The following is a 20,429-nucleotide window of genomic DNA, read 5'->3' as shown; positions in this document are numbered from 1 at the left end:
TAGCATTGGGACAATGGGCTGACTCCATATAAGGGAGATTCCCGTGTTTCTATTGCAGAACGATGAGGACTAGGATCTTGCTTGTTTTTAGGGGAAGGACTGTAGCTCAGTGGTAGAGCATCTGCTTTGCATGCAGAAGGTCCCAGGCATCTCCAGGTACACTGGTAGAGATCTGTGCCTGAAGCCCTGGAGAGCCACCGCTGGGCAGTGCAAACAGTACTAAGCTGGATGGCCCAATAGGCTGACTCAGTATAAGGTGGCTTCCTGTGTTCCTAGCGAGCTAATCCCTGGGCGATGAGACAGTCCCACAACCATCCCACATACACGCAAATACACACAAATAACCGACAAAACATGCATCATGCATACAGATGACTCTGCCTCTGTTTGTCTGTTGTTGTTTTAAAAAATCCACACCAGCTTCTAGCATTTAAAAAAACGAAACCAGGAAAATACCAAGGAATCTTTCCCTGTGCCAGCTGGAAGAGACAACAACATGAGGGATTTTTTTCCATCTGACAATTTTTGCAGTCTTTGTCATTCCCAAAAGGAGCAGACAATAGGATCTTCTGGCTTTAATTCGTTTGGGAGATTAAAGCTGTTCTCCTTCCCATCCCATCTCAGGACTGGTTTTAAAACTGCCCTTTCAAGGGTCTCTCAAGTGCCAGGTTCACCAGATGGCAGGGGTGGGAATTTGCACTTGTGGCTAAAGGAAAGCGACAGAAAGACAGAAAGTGGTGGGGTTTTTATTATTATTTTTACAAAAAGAACTGAAAATGATTGGCAAGGACCAAAAGTTTTCTCAAACTTTCTGGTGGTAGGTTGTCAGTTTCTTCTTCCTTGCAAAGTGTATTATTTCACTGACTCGGTGTGATCGCATCTACTTTGTATATTTAATACATGATTATACAGCTTTTAACAGTCATGGAGAATCCTGGGAACTATAGTTTGCAAAGGGTGCCGGGAAACTGTAGCTCCAGGAGGGCAGAACCATTAAAAAAAACTACGCTTCCCAGGATTCTCTGTGAGTGTTAACAGTGGCATAAAATTTCTTTAAATGCACGCCATGGAGGTGACCTTGGACCAGAGTCTAGTAAACCTGTAGTATACAGAAGTGCTGTGCAGGCAGCACTGTTGTAGTTTTAAACTTCCATAATGCTGTTTTGTTTTGAAAATAAAAAACCAATGAGCCACAAAAATGGGGCATCTCATTTGCTGATGGTAAAATGTTGGAAGCATTTAGTTTTTAAAAATGCTGGTTCTTTTCTTGTTGAGTAAGGCTGTGGCTCACCCTGTTACTCCTTTTGGTATTAGGCTTTGGTCCTGTGGATACTCATTCAATAATATCTCCCGGTTTCAAATCCTGTTGATTCAGAGCTGTTACCCTGAGGCAAAATTCTTGCTCTCTTGGAACATGGAAATTCCAGGATTTATTAATATTTTTTTTAGCGGAATTGCTGGCTGAAAAAGATTAAAGCCAGCATGTACACACATTGAGTATTCAAATGATAGAATCGTGGAATTGTGGGGTTGGAAGGGACCCCCAGAGGTCATCGAGTCCAACCCCAACATCCTAGGGCTGCTGCAGCTGCCACTAAGAAGCAAAACAAGGCAGTGAGTCAACAAAAAGTGCAAGGGAAGCGGGAGGACTGAGGGAGGGCAGGCAAATGGTAAGAGAGGTTACGATTTGGCTTAGGGTTACATGTCAACAAGTGTATTCACATTTTTTAAAAGGTCCCACAGGAAGATGGTGCCTGTGGTCTATTTGGCATGAGCACCCTCTGCATATGAAACAGGACACCCCCTGTGTCCGCTTCCTACATACTGTATTTTTTGCTCTATAAGACGCACCAGACCACAAGACGCACCTAGTTTTTGGAGGAGGAAAACAAGAAAAAAATATATTCTGAATCTCAGAAGCCAGAACAGCAAGAGGGATCGCTGCGCAGTGAAAGCAGCAATCCCTCTTGCTGTTCTGGCTTTTGGGATAGCTGCGCAGCATGCATTCGCTCCATAAGATGCACACAGATTTCCCCTTACTTTTTAGGAGGGAAAAAATGAGTCTTATAGAGCAAAAAATACGGTATTTCTTTCAAGGTGCTATTGGCTACGTCCGTTATTTGCATGCTGCGTCTCCTGGGCTCAGCTTGACTTTTCAGACATCTCAGAGCACCTCACAGCTGCCGATGGCAATGCCCGCCTCTCACATGGGTAGGCTGCAGTAAATCCAGGACAACAGGAGCGAGGGATCTGTGGCCCTTAAGATGCTGTCGGACTCTAACTCCCATCAGTCCCAGCCAGCATGTCCAATGGTCAGGGAAGGCGGGAGTCATGGCTCATCAACATCTCAGAGAGCACTAGCTCACCTCGATCCCTAGATTGTAACGAAAGCAAGCACAAATTTTAAACCACCTCCTAAAAACCAGCCATTATTTTCTCCCGTTCTTGCCTCTGTGCCCTGCCCTAAATGAAACATTCGCTTCTTCTTTTTTCCTAGATGCTTCTTCCTACGATGCAGTCAGAAGATCAGGATGGGGCAATAGCATGAACTCCAGCCACAACAACAAAAGTGAGTTGCCGATGGCCTAGATGACAACTGGCACATCCTGTTTAACTTTTTTAAAAATTGAATTAAGCGCTACAACAATGGCTATGTCCACCGACTCCTCTCCTCTCACACAAAGGAGAGTCTTTAACCCATTTTGACCTCAAAATAAGCAGAGACTTCAGCAGATTTCTTCGGTTAGGCATCTCAGCTGTCACTCTCATCTGTATCTCGGCTTGAGAACACAAGGTGTTCAGCTGAGATATAGAAAGGGAGAGTAGTGCCATTGGCTCTGTTGATGTTCATACCGTGGAGGAATGGGGTTAAGGGATGTTGAAGTCCCGACCACCTGTCTTACTGTGTTTTAATTTTAGTTTAAACCATCTCAGGAACTTCCGTTAGTAAACATGCGTAAATATTGGGTTAGATTCAGACTTGCTTTATGAAACATGGGCTTTATTAAAGGACTCGTGACAAGTTAGGCATGACTTCATTTGACTCCCCCTATTTTCAGTGGGAGCTCTGCTCAGCTAACTCATCTATTTATTTATTTATTCATGTATTTAAAATATTTGTATGCCGTTGTATCATAAAAAAAATCAAAGCAGTTTATAGCTTTAAAAACATACAATAAAAACCATTAAAAAGTTTCAAACAGACATCAGTTAACATTGCGGAAGGGATGTTTACTTTAGCATCCCCTCGTAGCACAAAGTTTCTGGGCAGCTTAGAGTCATAAAACAATGTAAATATAAAATGAAACATTTTTAGAAAGCATTGAAATCAAAACTAAATAAATGCAAGCAGGATTTATGACGGGCAGATCAAGTTTTTGTTTCGTACCACCTAATCTGTAAATTCACCAAAAGCCCGCATAAGACTCTCTATATTGTGATCGTTGACTTCTCCTCAGCCTTTGATTTAATAGATAGGGGACAGCAGTGGAACAAACTGGCCCATTCAAATACAGTGGTGCCTCGCAAGACGAAATTAATCCGTTCTGTGAGGCTCTTCGTATAGTGGTTTTTTTGCCTTGCGAAGCAAGCCCATTGACAGCTTAGCGGATTAGCGCTATTAGCGGTTTAGCGGCTTTTAGCGATCAGCTGTTAAGCGGCTTATCAGCGGATCAGCTGATAAGCGGCTTAGCAGCTTAGGAAAAGGGGGGGAGGGGAAAAACCCGCAGGAACTCGCAAGACATTTTCGTCTTGCGAAGCAAGCCCATAGGGAAATTCGTTTTGTGAAGCGCCTCCAAAACGGAAAACCCTTTCGTCTAGCGGGTTTTCCGTCTTGCGAGGCATTCGTCTTGCAGGGCACCACTGTACAGATAAAAGACTTCTCTGGCTCACCCAACAAGTACATTGAGGGAACCTCATGCAAGTGAGACTGGGCCTTCAAGGCAATTCCAGTTAACAGAGGTGTCAAGCAAGGATGTATACTGGCACCCTTTTTTGATTTTTGATCAAGATGCCAACCAAGACAGAGCACCCATCATTGCCACCCATTACTCTACTTGGTACCCCCCAAGTTAAGATCAATCACTCAAGGCCCCATTACCTTGAGACTCTGACCTTCCCACAACTATGCAGGGCCTTTGTGGAACTAAGATTTCAAGAGATGCCCATAGCATATTTGGAGGGGAGATATCAGGAAATTCCCCATATGGATTGCAAATGTATACATGGATGCAATCTGGCAGAGGACATCACACACTATCTGCTGATTTGCCCCCTGTATACAATGCCCAGAGGAAAATTTATACTGCCAATTCTTAAATGGCTTCCAGGTCAATCTGCACAGGGCATAGCAGTTGAATTCCTAGCAGATAAACATCTACAGGTACGTATTACACACCAGGTAGCCAAATTTGCACTGGCAGCCAAGACGCTCCATTCCAGCTATGTGGCTGCACTCCAATTTTAAGTTTTAATGTTGTAAATTTCTTTTTATGCTGTAAACTGCTACAGGTTACGTTGTATGATTTTAGATCAGGCATAGGCAAACTCGGCCCTCCAGATATTTTGGGACTACAACTCCCGTCATCCCTGACCACTGGTCCTGTTAGCTAGGGATGATGGGAGTTGTAGTCCCAAAACATCTGGAGGGCCGAGTTTGCCTATGCCTGTTTTAGGGGAAAGTTTCCTTTTATTCTCCATTGTAAAGGCCTTTGGATATATACAATAAAACTGATTGCCTTATCAACTAAACAAATGCAATGAAAATAGGACACACAACACCCCTACGATTAAAATGCACAGTGTTTTTTGTTTTTGTTGTTTTTACAAAAACAGAGAGACCCAAACTATTGTAGGTTATCTGGAAGGCCTGCATAAACAGACCACAAAGAAGAGGACCTTGGATTGACTGAGTCAATCTGAGAATATTTAGGGGAGTGGGGGGAAGCTAGCAGGACTGTGGGGTTGAAGGACAGAGCGGCTTTGTGGTGAGGTGGACAGAGTGGCCTAGTGGCAAGGTGGGGCAGGGCAGCTGGGAATTCTTATCTGGATTGGATTTGAATCCAAACCAGAGAAAATTCCAGGAGCTGGTAAGGCTCACCTCTTCTCCGAGGCAGGCTTTTTTGAGCTCACAAAGTCTCTTGCTCAGCCTGGCTCAGGAGAACTTCACCAGCATCACTCATTGGTGAAAAACACGGACTATGGCAACAAGGTCTGCCTTCAAATACTATATTACACAGTCTTCTTTTATTGTGCATGGAATCTGTTTCCTTTTTTCTCCTGCGATCTGAAATGCTTTCATTTCTCTGATACCCCCAGGTCCTCCTCTGGGAGGGACGCAAGCTGTGAGCAAGAGTGTGGAGCAACAGCGACCCCAGCCAGGTACTGGTGTCGAAAGTTTATTCCCTTAGAAAAATATGTATATACCCAGCCAGATGGGTGGAGCACTATTATTATTATTATTATTATTATTATTATTATTATACCACTATGATATAAGAGTGGTTTTACACTTACCCAAATCATGCCTATTTGCCTCGTAATTCAGAAAGTACACAGAGGTGATGCACACCCTTAATAAATATTCTATGTATAACTATTGGTTACCCAGGAAATGAACAGCAAGCAGGGATCTCTCAGGTGCTCTTATGGACAGTAGAAATAGCATTATGTTGAAGCTAACAATAACATTGCAATTTGCAGCTGTGATAAGTAGTCTTTGGTACAGAGGACTGAACAGTGTCTAATTTTCTTTTCCTTTTGTTGGTCTCTTTACTTAGATCCCTACCAGATTTTAGGACCTACCAGCAGCCGTTTAGCCAACCCAGGTGAGTCTAGTGGGTCAACAGGTTAACAGCCCATGGGCCCATTCTATCTCTCCAGTTCTTAGATCAATACCTTATGGCTCTCATCTCCTGTATGGGCTGCAGTTCTCACTCTGGGTCCCACCGTCCCACCCCGTTCAATGAAACACTCACCAACTATTGGGGTCACATGTTGTTTTAGTTTAAGGTCACTGGGTTTCTGTCCAGGGAGCATTCCTGTTAGCTGAGAGCTTTTTAGGGTGGGGGCCGAGCACAGTATTCGTTTTAGAGAAAGAAAGAAAGAAAGAAAGAAAGAAAGAAAGAAAGAAAGAAAGAAAGAAAGAAAGAAAGTTTGTTGAATATATATTGGCTAGCTGGAGTTTTCTAAATCCAATGCCAAGATTCACAAGGCTTGAAAAATCATACCCTGAACACAGACATCATCCTAACCACAAGGAATGTCATTGTTGAATTCTGAAGGCAGGTATGGGTGGGTCACAGTTGCATTGGCAACACACACACACACACAAAAACCTGTCAGTTTCATCTGGTCCAAGAAATAATAAACCAATGTATGGCATTGACTTGATGGATCAGCTTATACCTCACCACAGCCAGTTTGCTCATTCACAAAATATTAGCTGGAATTTCTGCAGCTGCTTTGAGCATCTGATTACATTGTAACCCGGCAGAGGGCCTTCTCGGTGGTGGCACCCGCCCTGTGGAACGCCCTCCCATCAGATGTCAAGGAAATAAACAACTATCTGACTTTTAGAAGACATCTGAAAGGCAGCCCAGTTTAGGGAAGTTTTTAATGATTGGTGTTTTATCATGCTTCTAATATTCTGTTGGGAGCCAAAGTAGTGACCAGCCCCCAAGCTCACCCAGGGAGCTTCATGGCCAAGTTGGGGGAACTGAACCCTGGTCTTTCCTAGAGATAGAAAGAAGACAAAGTCTCTACCAGAGAAGAATGGCAGATTAAGTTGATGGACTATGCTGAAATGTCTAAAATGAGTGGAAGAAACAGAAATCAGGAAGACCAAAATTTTAATAAAGAATGGGGAAAATTATAACTGATCTTAAAGACCATTGTAAATCGTTAGTAGTATTGAAATTTCACTTGTAGTTTAAGGGTGAATTCTGGACACAATGGAGATGTAAAAGATTTGGATTATCATAAAAGATGCAGAAGGAAATGATTAATAACAGGACCTACAAAGGGGAGGATGGAAGTCCAGGAGATTCCTTGGAATCTTGTTTTCATGATATATGTTTGATATATCTCTGTAAAATTTTAATTTGAAAAACCAAATAAAAAAATTTTTATATATTGAAAAAGAACCTTGGTCTTTCCCCAGTCCCAGTCTGGCATTCTAACCACTGCGCCACTTTCGCATTGATCAGTTATCACTTGGCAGGTGATATTCCCGGCCCCTTGGCTTTGGGACATTGTACCTCCTGGTAACTGGGCATTTTGTGCCTCTTCTCTTGCAGGGAGCGGTCAGATCCAGCTCTGGCAGTTCCTCCTGGAGCTGCTGTCTGACAGCTCCAACGCCAGCTGCATCACGTGGGAAGGCACCAACGGGGAGTTCAAGATGACGGACCCCGACGAGGTGGCCAAGCGCTGGGGCGAGCGCAAGAGCAAGCCCAACATGAACTACGACAAGCTGAGCCGGGCCCTACGCTACTATTACGACAAGAACATTATGACCAAGGTGCACGGCAAGAGGTATGCCTACAAGTTTGACTTTCACGGCATCGCCCAGGCGCTCCAGCCTCACCCCACTGAAACCTCCATGTACAAATACCCTTCGGATCTCTCCTACGTGCCTTCGTACCACGCGCACCAGCAGAAGGTGAACTTTGTGCCTCCACACCCTTCTTCCATGCCCGTCACTTCCTCCAGTTTCTTTGGTGCTGCGTCGCCCTATTGGACTTCCCCGGCAGGAAGCATCTACCCCAACCCAAACGTGCCACGCCATGCCAACTCCCATATGCCATCGCACCTGGGCAGCTACTACTAGGAGCCTTTCTCCATGTGACGAGCTGTTCTTTTCCCATCCGTGGATATCTCTGGACATTTCTTTTCTTGTTGCTGTTGGACATGTGCCTTTCCGTTGGGAAGAAAGCTGAAAAACTGGATATTATAATTATTATAATTATTATTGGAGTCAACTTTTTCTTTTTTGTAACTCTGTCTTCGACAGGCAGGTGGATTCTCCGGTGGGCCAGTATTACGCATTTTATTTTGGTTCTAAGCCTTATATCCTCTCTAGAGCCAAGTGGAATGCGTTTCGGAATTTGCAGTGGTTATCACTTCAGATCTTAGACAAAGCATTGTAAAGTCCAAGGCGCTTTTTTTTTTGTTGTTCTTTTGTTTTGGGAAGGAAAAGACCAAGACCTCTAAGTCTTAGAAGATAAATGTTTGTTTGTTCCAGACTAATGGCGATGACCAGTTTTTTGTTTTGTTTTGTTTTCCGGTTTTGGGGCGGAAGCAGAAGCAATCTCCTATATTATAGGACTTTGTTTGGAGACACCCAACTGGAATCTTAGCTATGAAGCCAATTGTGGCTTGTTGCTTTTCACCCAACTGGAAAAAAGAGAGAGAGAAATTAATAAATATATATATTCCTATAAATAAATATGTATATTTTAAGACAAGGGCATTGAAAGGACCTTTTGAGAATGTGCATTGTTGTTGTATCAGTTTTGTTAATATCTCCAGAAGCATCTGAGACCAAGGGAAAAAGAAGAAGTTATAGTGGATCATGGGCAGGTAGTCTTATGAATGCAAAATGGAACTAATTTAAATGACAGCAGCTCCCAAGCTTGGCCAGGGTTTCAGGGGCTGCGAGAGCATAACCGATTCACGAGCGCTGTGCGTTTGTCAGGCCGCTACTCAGAGGGTCAACCAAGTCAGAAGGCAACTTACTGTATAAATTATGCAGAGTTATGTTTTTACCTATATCTCACAGTATTAAAAAAGAAAGATGAAAACTAAAACGAGTTGACCTCGGTCACAAATGCAGTTGTTGTTGTTTTTTTACTATCAAATCCATTGTTGTTGTTGTTTTTAAAAATGTAATTTGTACATCTTTTCAATCTGTACATTTGGGGTGCAGCTTTGTAACTTTTTTTTGCTAAAAAAAATAAACTTTAAAAAAAGGAAAATGTATGCAATGTGTCTGTGGAAAAACAAGCTGTGGTCTTGAAAAGAACAATGGTTATATCCGGAAATTAGGGCTGCATCTATACTACAAACTTACATTGATTTTATGCCATTTTAACTGCCATGGCTGCCCCCAGAGAATCCTGGGAAATGAAGTCTGATGAGAGGAACAGGAGTACAGTCGTACCTTGATTCTTGAATGCCTTGGCAATCGGACATTTTGGTTCCCAAACGCCACAAACCCAGAAGCAAGTGTTTCAGTTTGTGAACGCTTTTCGGAAGCTTGAACGTCTGACATGGCTTCCACTGCTTCCAGTTGAGTGCAGGAAGCTCCTGCAGCCAATTGGAAGCCGCGCCTTGGTTGTTGAACTGTTCCAGGAGTTGAACAGACTGCTGGAACGGATTAAGTTGGACAACCGAGGTACAACTGTATGTTTGAAACCCTAAATCACCTCACAGAACCACAGTCCCCAGAGTTTCCTGAAGGGAGAAAATGCCCATTTAAACCACTTTCAGTTCATAGTGTAGATATGTCTTAAGGCATTCTTGGTAATTAAAATACCACTTTAGCTCACATTTGAGGTTATTTCTGATTAATGCCTGTCACCTGGTATTTTGATTCAAGCCGTGAATATGTAACAATGATGATTAAATAGGGTTGGGTTCCATGAGAGGAGAGCAAGGTTCTTTTTCTACAGGCACCCAAACTCTTCTGGGTTGATTTGTTAGCTGCCAGAATGGATGCAATAACTCTGATGATCACGTCATACAGCAGAAACCATTTTTGGCTTTTGGGGTTCCCCTGCCCACAAAGCTCCAGATTCATAGAAATATTTCATAGAATCATAGAGTTGGGAGGGACCTTGAGGATGATAGTACAACCCCCTGTAATGCAGGAATATGCAGCTGCCCCATACAAGGATTGAACCTGCAACCTTGGTGTTATCAGCACCACGCTCTAACCAGCTGAGTTATCCATCTTATTCCTGTGTTGTGCAAAGGGCCTCTTTAGGTAGCAAAACAGGAGCAGCTACTGTGGCACCCACTCTGGAGGTTGTTGGGACTCCCATCATCCCTTGCCATCAGCCATGATGATGGGAGCTGGAGTCCTATGGCAGCGTGAGGGCACCATATTGGTTTCCACTTTGGGAACAAGGGCCGCCCATTTCAGACTCTTGTGCCTGGTAAGCCAGTCCTGCTGTGTCTTGGAGTCCTCTTGCTCCTTCTGCTGAGTGGGTCCCTGCCCTTCTTCCACTAATGGCTGGACCTGGCATAAGGCAACTCCCTGTGTTCCTAACGATGGACATGCTTTCCAAAAAAACCCCACCACCGCCGCCAGTTTGCCCACCACAAGCAGCCGCTTCATAAAATCCACACCAACAAGAGTGTTCTCTTGGGTGTGTCCCAAGAAGGACGAAGGTGGGGCCTCAGAGATCTGGGAGTGCTCCCCAGAAGCCTTTTCAGGACCCTCCACGAGACATGAGTCCCATGGCACGTGTGCCAGGGTTTCCTTAGAAGACAAATCAGTGTAGAAAAGGTTCCCAGAAGATCTAACCTGAAAAACCACAGGGGCAAAAGGCCATAAAAATCTATTTCTAGGATGGGGAACCTCTAGTAGATGTCTGGATTCTGTTGAACTACTATTCCCACCATCCCTGACCATTGGTCATGCTGGCTGTTGGAGATTGGGGGATCCAACAATAGCATCTTGAGGGCCACAGGTCCACCCAACCTCGGGCTATCATGATCTGAATGAAGTTGGCAGAAATTTGGTTGTAAGTCTTCCCCCAGCCACAAGACTGACACCTCCAATTTGCATGTACCATCCCAAGCACAATCTAGAAAAGCTTACATGACAATGGGCAGTATCCCATGCTAGTCCTGCTCAGAGTAGACCCATTGAAATAAACACACATGGCTAGCTTAGTTTTGTTATTTCCAATGCATCTACTCTTGAGGAGACGCTGGTTGGATACAACCCAAGCACTGATGTTGTTTCTTTGCTGAACAAAAACAAGAGGTCAAGCTAATCTTTCTCCATGTTTGTACTCTTTGGAATGTGGGTCAATCCTATTTTGCAAAATGAAACATTCCTGAAAGATGTATTTTCTAGTTTATATATGCAGTGTATTTTTGGGTATTAAATATATAGAAATATATATATAATTTTGCAAGTAACCTTTGGGGCCTTTTGTTTTTCTAAAAAGAAACGTGTTAAGCTAAAGACTGTTGTATGAGGATGATGAATTATGATGTTTTAAAAGTGATAAAATAAATGGTTCTTTCTCTAATTGAGGATTTGTTCAGATATATATTTATATATGGTGGCAGTGCTGGATTTATGTATAAGCTAAACAAGCTATAGCTTAGGGCCCCACTCTCTTGGGTGCCCCCCAAAAAATTAAAAGGAAAAACAACAACTGGATGTACATTTCCAAAATATAAGATAAAAAACAAATAAAATAAAATCTACATACAGCAACAGTGTTTTGTGTTGTGTAGGCTCCTATTTGTTATGTGCAGGTCTATAAATTACCATATATTCAACACAAAAAAGCAACAATTTGTTGTTGACAAAGGACAGCTGGGCATATAAAGGGCCCCATTACCTTCAGTAGCTTAGGGCCTCATCAAACCTAAATCTGGCCCTGTATGGTGGTGTTTCTTGACCATTCATGCATACTGTATAAGCTGCAGGGCTCTAACCATGTCAGGATGATCTTTTCAAACAGATAAGGTATAGATCCAAAATGTGTGTGTGTGTGTTCTTGGCTGCCTTTTTGAAGTGGAGGGTCTTTGCCTCGAGAGCTGGGAAAGGGGACCTTGTGTGGCCCTCCAAGCCACCCTGCATGACCTTTGGGACTCTCAACAGGCAACATCCCTCACTGCTCCTCTTTAGGGTTGCCATACGTCCAGAATTTTCTGGACATAGCCGGGATTCAGCCATTGGGAAACAGTGTCCGTACGGAAATCGCTGAAATTTCCAGGAAAACAAGGGATATGGCAACCCATGTCGGAAGTGTAATTTCATTAAAAATCGCTCAAAAACTTCTTCTTTTTTGAGACTTTGGGCAAAACTAAACAACATCTTTTGTGTCCAGATTTTCACTTTTTAAAACATGGCAACCCATATTTTGGATCTTCCTGGAACAAATGCTTGATCTCTGATCATGCACCGTGCTTGCCTGGATGGTCGGTAGAGATGTGTGTGAGTGGGTGTAGACCCTCCAAGTGTCCCTATTTTCCAGGGACAGTTCCAGATTTACAGAAGCTGGTTTCTGATTTGATCTTGAAATGTCCCATTAGGTCCAGTCATGGCCGACTCTGGGGTTGTGGCGCTCATCTCGCTTTATTGTCCGAGGGAGCCAATGTACAGCTTCCGGGTCATGTGGCCAGCATGACTAAGCCGCTTCTGGTGAACCAGAGCAGCACACGGAAATGCCATTTACCTTCCCGCCAGAGCGGTACCTATTTACTTGCACTTTGACATGCTTTTGAACTGCTAGGTTGGCAGAAGCAGGGACTGAGCAACGGGAGCTCACCCCATCACGGGGATTTGAACCGCCGACCTTCTGACCGGCAAGTCCTTAGGACGTCCCTATTTTCACTGGAGAAATGTTGGAGGGTATGGAATTATCCAACCCCTGAGCCAAGGAGTTAAGTAACTATACAACACTTAGAAGACATCTGAAGGCAACCCTGTATAGGGAAGCAGCAGCAGCAGCAGCAGTTGTTATTATTAATTTCTATACAACTTTATATTTTTAAGAAAAACTCTCAAAGACGTTTACATTAAAACATCAAATACAACAATCCAGAGCAAAACATTACTGAAGCAAGTCAAGTTTAAAGTATACATTCCGAGAAACATAACTAACAGGAAACTAAAATATTCTCTTAAAGAGTTGGAAGTATAACATTCCAGAATGCACATTTAACGCAGCAAAGCTAACAACAACAAAATTATCATAAACGTTTCGGAAGAAAACATTACTAAAGGAAGTCAAATACAAAATGCACGTTCAAAACAGTATAATTAAACAAGAGAATAAAATATTACCATAAGTGCAGAACATATCTGCTGCCAGTTCCTGCCAATGGCGGTTTATGGCTGGTGGTGGCTGTGGAAGCTCAGGCTCAATGAACTGTGTCTGGTCTAAGAGACAGCCAAAATGGTCTCTGGCCTCTTCAGCAGCCTCAGCCTTTGCAGTTGGAGTCAATCAAGGCCCCTGCCCTCCCAGCCCGGGTGGGAAAGGGCCTGCAAGGCAGGGAGAAAGCCTTCCAAGACTCACAGAAAATCTGGTGGAAGAGGAAAGCATTCAACTGACACTGAAAGGCAGCCTCAGCAGTCATAAGCTGAAACTCAAGGGGAAGAAGAGGTCCCAGGCCTGGGAAGAGGACCCACTGCCAAGTCATGGATTTCATTCAGCACCACCAAGAGATCCTTCACAGCTATGATTCCTGCATTGTAAGGCATTGGACAAGATGACCTTTCCAACTCTACAATTCTATGACCTCACAGCCAGGAAATGATGATAAGGGGAGAGGAACTCTTTCAGAGGCCCACATCCAAGGCCTTAAGACCAGGCATGGCCAAACTAGGCCCTCCAGCCGTTTTGGGACTACAATTCTCATCATCCCTGACCACTGGTCCTGTTAGCTAGGGATGATGGGAGTTGTAGTCCTAAAAACCGTTGGAGGGCCAGGTTTGGCCATGCCTGCCTTAAGACCTTGAACATAAGAACGCAGGAAGAACCTGCTGGCTCAGGCCCATGGCCCATGAAGTCCTGCATCCTGTCTTCACAGTGGCCAACCAGATGACTGTTGGAAATCCACAAGCAAGATCTGAGCACAAGAACCCTCTCCCTTCCTGTGGTTTCCAGCAATTGGTATAGATTCCCCGCATATGGGTTACCATTCTGGATGGCGGAGAAATGCAACTTGTTTTGCATTTAAAGGTGAATCCGTAAAAGAATATGAGAACTGAAACACAGCCAACCTTTGAAATTTGAACTTACCTTAATTTTGCAGTGCAGTTCCTCAACCAAACCCTGTTTATAAAACAGGCATGTGTTAGGTAAAGAATACTCTCTGACATGCCTCAGTTGGAAATCAGGATGTGCTCTCGCCGGAGCCAAAACGAGACATCCCGGGTTCCAATCAGAAGCCAGGATGGCTCCTGTAATTCCGGGATGTACCACTCAAAGCAGTACAGTTGATGGGTATTGGTAAAAGAATGTGTAAAAATGAAGCCATCAGTGAAAAGAACATATAAAATGCATTAGGAGAAATGGCCTGCAAGAATGTGTCCTTCAGTCAAACTCTCATACAAAGCTGTGTTTATTAGGTGAAATCTGCACTGAAATGCTGGAAGAATTTCCGAGAGGATTTTTTCATATAGGTTTCCGCAGGTATCTGGAGAGCTAGATTTAAAATGGATAAAACGAGAACTGGACAGATCTTCCCCTACCTTGAATTAGGCCCAGCGACAAATGGGAAGCTGGAACCGATCTTTGAGAACCTGTCAAGTGTTGTCTTGCGCAGATGTTCCCTTTTGCAGAAACTGCAGCCTCTGGGCAGCCCCGCAGAAAGCAAACTGCATTGGGCATAGAATCGTAGAATTGTGGAGTTGGAAGGGACCCTCAGGGTCATCCAGTCCATCCCCCCGCAATGCAGGAATCTCAACTAAAGCATCCATGACAGATGGCCATCCCACCTCTGCTGAAAAACCATGTCCAGAGATTACATGGAAATATAGTTGATTGCCAGGTGCTCTCCATTCTTTTGGACTGGAGACTGCCAGGCCTACCTGAACGTGCCAAGGATTGAACCTGAGACCTTCAGCTTGCAAAGCCTGGGCACTCCCCCTCCTCTCGCAGTTACCCTGGGCCAGCTGATCACATGAATATGCCTGTAATAACCCACATTTTTTTCCAGAGGCATCCACCATCAAAGAAACAAATATGAGGCTCAGCGGGCTTGTAGCCTAATATTTATGCACCGAGGAATTACTCCACCCACTGTGCACACACTTCTGACAATGAACTCCCTGGCTTTTGTAGACTTTGTAAATGCGAGGGCTTTTCCTGCCTTAACGCCTCCTTGTTTTCACATTAGCAAAGGAGGGAAACGGGAAGGAAATATTAAAACGTATATTGTACCCTTAACCACCTTAAACAATTCCGTCAGGCCTGATGCCACTGGAGTGGAATGTGAGCTGGTTGGGAAAGGGGCCAGACGAGACTTCTCTCTGCACAAGAACTTCCTCCTGTAACAGGGAACACTAGCTGGGGAGTTTGCAGATACAGTGGTACCTCAGGTTACATACGCTTCAGGTTACAGACTCCGCTAACCCAGATATAGTGCTTCAGGTTAAGAATTTTGCTTCAGGATGAGAACAGAAATCATGCAGCGGTGGCGCAGCAGCAGCGGGAGGCCCCATTAGATACAGTGGTGCTTCAGGTTAAGAACAGTTTCAGGTTAAGAATGGATCTCCGGAACGAATTACCATATTTTTTGCTCTATAAGACTCACTTTTTCCCTCCTAAAAAGTAAGGGGAAATGTGTGTGCGTCTTATGGAGCGAATGCAGGCTGCGCAGCTATCCCAGAAGCCAGAACAGCAAGAGGGATTGCTGCTTTCGCTGCACAGTGATCCCTCTTGTTGTTCTGGCTTCTGAGATTCAGAATATTTTTTTTTTCTTATTTTCCTCCTCCAAAAACTAGGTGCATCTTGTGGTCTGGTGTGTCTTATAGAGTGAAAAATACGGTAAGTACTTAACCCGAGGTACCACTGTATTCCCCTCCACTGCAACAAGGGAAGGCATCAGTCATTTCTCGTTTCAGGTTAATAGTATCATAGAATTATAGTGTCAAAAGGGTTGTCTAGTCCAACCCCCTGCAATGCAGGAACCGCAGCTAAATCTCTCCTCCCCTCTTTCTACAGGTTGTTCAGCAGAACGGTTGTTCAAAATTATGCTTGCCCTTTATTTGCATGTAAGCAATAGCAGTAATTTTAAGTGTGACGTGTCTTGTGCTAAAATTGCTTGCTCCAGCAATTATCGCAAGGTTGTGCCATACAGATACAAGGAAACAGAATGGAAGAAACATCCACAAGCAAAGCTTAACATTTAGTTTCGTCTCCCCTGCCCTCGTGCTATTGGGCTTGCACAGCCTCCTGTGTCGGGAATCCCAGGACCTCCAGACCTAGGGAAAGGGGTCCCTTTCTAACATAAAACAGGGCTTGGACCCTGTGGGTTGCTATGGGAAGCATCCTCACAAGCACACACTTTTGGAATGCACCCTCCAGTTTGCTCACGTTTTGTCTCCTGTAGTTTGTGATGTTAGCCATAGATCAGGCATTGAGGCTCCAATGTTGAGACTTAGCAAGAAATGGAAAAGAGATTTGATTCAATTCACATTTAAAGCTGGACCTGCCTAATTCGTATTTCCCCAAACAAGATATTATCTGAAATCCATGGTCCTTCGAATTCTGCAGTGCAGTTCTCTAGCCAAGCAATGTGTACAAAATGCATATATATGGGGTAAATGTGCACACAATGCATAGTTATGAGTTTAGGGTTTTCAGCGTTAGGCTGAAAACCTGGACCCTCTTCTGATTCCTGGAACAGCCAAGCTAGCTTCCTGGTGAGGTGATGGGCCAGTAAGGGGAACGAAGGAAGCGGCTCTGTGCAAGATGGTAAATGAGTGAAGCCCCCTCCCTCAATTCACGGGTAGTTAGAAAGGCAAAAGGCTGGAGAGTTTGAAGTGATATGCATGAGAAGCAAAGCAGCAAACTGGGAACAGAGAGAGAGAGACAGAGCAATGTTTTATTTCTGTTTGAATCCACAGCTGTGGATTTTGGGGGGAGGAACAAGACCCTTTAGGGGTGTAAATGCTGTGAACCCTTCCATCGCAGGCTCAGGTTGCATACATGTGTAAATAAACCAGGTATCAGTAAGACACCACAGCCTCATTCCGAAGAAAACGTGAATAAGCGCCTGGCGCCCCTGGAATTTCACACCCCTTGAAGACTGGAGTGGTGTGTGCAGCTATATATTACTGAAAATTATGTACACAAATGCTTTATATTAGTGGGAACTGTTTTTGCAAAAATGCGTATATTAGAAAAACATGTATATATTAGGAAAAATGTACATCAAAACACTGATGAATTTTGATGAAGCCTTTTTTTCGTAAAATAAATTTCAGATGCAGACAAAGCAGCAATGCAATCAAGAAAGGGCTAGAAGTATTTTTTCTTTTGCTGCCTCCAGCCTCTGCTGAGTGTTTCCTACGCCTGCAGATGTAGCTGATGCGGCTCATCACCTGACGGAAAGAGATGTGCCACCTGGTGGCCATTTCACTCTAAGCACATGGCCATGAATTCACTTTCTTCAATCCTGCAGCTCCTCTTTGTGGCTCTCCCCGCTCCCTGCTTCTCTTCTCCTACCTCCTAAACCCCTGGCAAATGGGTCACAGGATAGAACTGCTCACAGAGCCCTAGAAGTCAGACGGGAAGGTTTGGCAGGGCAGGGGAGAGGTCTATAAGAACCCAGCACTCCCAATAGATAGCTCAGTGAAAGAGCCAGGGCAGGGGCTGGATTCAACAGGCACCAAGCAGATGTTGCTGGACTCCCATCAGCCCGGGGTTAGGGCTCCAACAGCAACAAGAGAGCAGCACGTTGGCTAGTCCTGCACTTGGCGTCCACGATAACAGACCTCTATTGGAAGGGCTGTTAAGAGGGCAGCCGTCTATTCTCAGAGTGGTTTAACTATCAAGCTGACTTCCCAAGGAACTCTGGGAATTATAGCTGAAAGGGGAACAGCAGCGTCCTAACAACTCTCGCACCAGTAGTATTTTTCTGGAAAAAGGTGCCAGAACTCACTCCCTTCTTCTCTTATAATGGCAATGGCGCCCACCTGAGGTGCCAGAACTGAGTTGTGATGAGTTCCGGCTGAAGAAAAGGCCCTGCTCAGCACCCTTAATTAACTACAGTTCCTAGAATTCTCTTTGGGGAAGCAATGACTGTTTAAAGTAGTGTTGTAGAAAATGTATTGGAGGAAAGAGAGAGAGAGAGAGACTTCCTGGAGAAATGTGAAGAATTAAGGAACCTGAACAAGGGCTGGAAAAGGAAGGGAAGACTCTAATGGATTCTTAGGACTGGGTTATGAAGACTTGGGACTCAGCTACATTTGTCACAATAATATGTTTTGAGTGCGTTATAAACATCCAACACCAATGGTGCTGGAGAGCAAAAAGGAATTTATATGGATTTTTACATAGGCTTCCCCCCTCCTTCTGTTGTAACAATTTTCCTCCCACTTTCCTTTGCAAGGAGCAGCCTAACTTCATCTTAAATTCCCCTTTGGCACCAAAGTTTCTGTCCCCCCCCCCCCAACTGCGCAAAACATGTCCCACTGGATATCAGAATGAATGCTGCCATAGCCGAAGAACTCTGCAATGACAATCAGCCAAGATGGTGGTGATGATGACAACAACCACAATGATCCAAGGAAAACTTGGCTGCACTAACGTCCTAACAGACCTGAATCATTGGCATTTGGTGGGGGTGAAGAATCATTAACAGAAAGTATTTCGGTTCTGGGATTGTCTGGCTCCAGCACCAGGGCTGGCCTATCATTAGGCAGAGTGAGGTGGCCACCTCAGACGGCAGATTCTGAAGGGCAGGGAGTGGCACGTGCTTTGCCCAGTAGATAGTCTGCTGCCCTCACGTGCCCTGGAGGACACCCTCTCATTACCGGGGTTGAAGTAAGAATCAGTTTCCAGTTCAGGTGGCTTTTGTGCATGGATTGGAAGAGCGGCCATCTTGTCCTTTGCCTTGGGCAGCAAAATATCTCGGGCTGGCCCTGTTCAACACATGACCTTAGACAAGCCCACCCCTCCTTGTAAGCTTCCACTGAGGGCTTCGTCCAGTGTTGCTGTTTGAAATACTTTTGCTCTGAGTGCTTCACAATGATCGGAACACAACTGCAAGCAGGAAGCAAGCCGAGGCCTTGTTGTTCCTTGCCACTGCGAGGCCACTCGGCTTTTCACCTCTCCCTCCGCCCTCAGTGCCTGTTCTGGAAGATTACATTTATTTTTATCCTGCCAACCGAAATTTCTCTTAATGGCCACGGGATGTCAAAGTACAGGAAGAATTTTCCTCCAGGATCTCTCCTGAGTGGACTCTGGGGCCTCCTGATAACCCTCCTTTCCTGACCTGGGACTTTTATCTTGTGGCGAATGAAGAGCCCACGCTGGGCAGAGGAAATTCCACTCATTGTTCCTGAGCTTCGGGGCCTTTTCTGGGCTGTGCTATCTCCCTCTGCCCTGGTCCGCCACCTTCAAGATGGGATTGGCAAGCATTTCCTGCAGCGGCAATGAACAAGAGCCCCATGAGACGGAGCTGAACTTGTGAAACTAGGCTTTATTAATTGGGAGCCTCAATGGCACCCCTCTGGAGGCTTCGCCCAGGGCAAAAAAACCATCTAGTGCCCTGTAGCTATGGCACTGTCATCAGTGTGTTCCTTTGCCCAGCTCAGAAGAAAATGGCAGTGCTTTCCATGTCAAGATAAGAGTCACAGCTGCCTACTATGCAGCCTCAGGAAGGTTGCTAACAAGGTGATGTGACCCCCTGGTCTGGAACAAAGGATTCTCCTAAACTGGGATATTGAGACAAAAGTGTGTAGGTCCCTGCTAAGGCAAAGCATCTGAGGGGTTTTCACCATCATTTATAAAAGCTCACAAGGCCGTTGGACAAAAATAGAGAAACAGAAATCTCTCATTCGTAGACTCCCAATCTGAAAAGGGCATGGTTCCAACGAGAAGAGGCACAGGAAAATTTTGTGCATGCCGGGTGGGAGGTGGAGTTAAAGTGTACAATACAGTAGTACCTTGGTTCTCAAACTTAACCCGTTCCAGAAGTCCGTTCCAAAACCAAAGCGTTCCAAAACCAAGGCACACTTTCCCACAGAAAGTAATGCAAAATTTATTAATCAATTTCAGACTTTTAAAAACAACCCCTAAAGCAGCAATTTAACATGAATTTTACTATGTAACTAGATCATTGATCTGTAAAATAAAAACAATGAACAATGTACTGCAGTCACACAATCAGTCATTCAATCAGTAGCTGAACTGGGTTCCCCACCAACACAAAAACAAAACAAAAAAAGCCACAAGAACAAAAATGCAAAATAAATAGCAAAACCAGACAAACCTCAGCGTAACACTTAAATTGGAAGTGTAACACTAAAAACGGAGCACGTTCGGCTTCCGAAAAATGTTCGCAAACCGGAACACTTACTTCTAGGTTTGCAGTGTTTGGGTTCCAAGTTGTTTGAGTACCAAGATGTTTGAGAACCAAGGTACCACTCTAATTCGCCTGGACGTAATGATGATTTTTTAGAATCATAGAGTTGCAGGGCTGGAAGGGACTCAAAGGGTCATCTAGTGTAG

General features: G+C 44.4%; 1 protein-coding gene across 5 annotated transcripts in view; it reads left to right on the top strand.

Moving 5' to 3' along the window:
- FLI1 (Fli-1 proto-oncogene, ETS transcription factor) overlaps positions 1 to 10,896 on the top strand; it is a 119,511-nt gene extending 108,615 nt beyond the window's left edge. For all 5 annotated transcript variants that reach the window (XM_083714681.1, XM_083714680.1, XM_083714682.1 and 2 more), the window contains 4 exons: positions 2,498 to 2,569; positions 5,317 to 5,379; positions 5,778 to 5,825; positions 7,296 to 10,896. In XM_083714681.1, the coding sequence (XP_083570807.1) occupies positions 2,498 to 2,569; positions 5,317 to 5,379; positions 5,778 to 5,825; positions 7,296 to 7,825 (713 nt within the window). In that variant the 3' untranslated portion in view covers positions 7,826 to 10,896. The remainder of the gene's footprint in view (positions 1 to 2,497; positions 2,570 to 5,316; positions 5,380 to 5,777; positions 5,826 to 7,295) is intronic.
- The last annotated feature ends 9,533 nt before the right edge of the window (positions 10,897 to 20,429 follow it).

This window comes from Podarcis gaigeae (genome assembly GCF_964106915.1).
Source record: "Podarcis gaigeae genome assembly, chromosome: 15".
Classification (NCBI taxonomy): Eukaryota; Metazoa; Chordata; class Lepidosauria; order Squamata; family Lacertidae; genus Podarcis; species Podarcis gaigeae.
The sequence above is the reverse complement of the archived record's forward strand: the minus strand, read 5'-3'. Positions and strand labels throughout refer to the sequence as shown.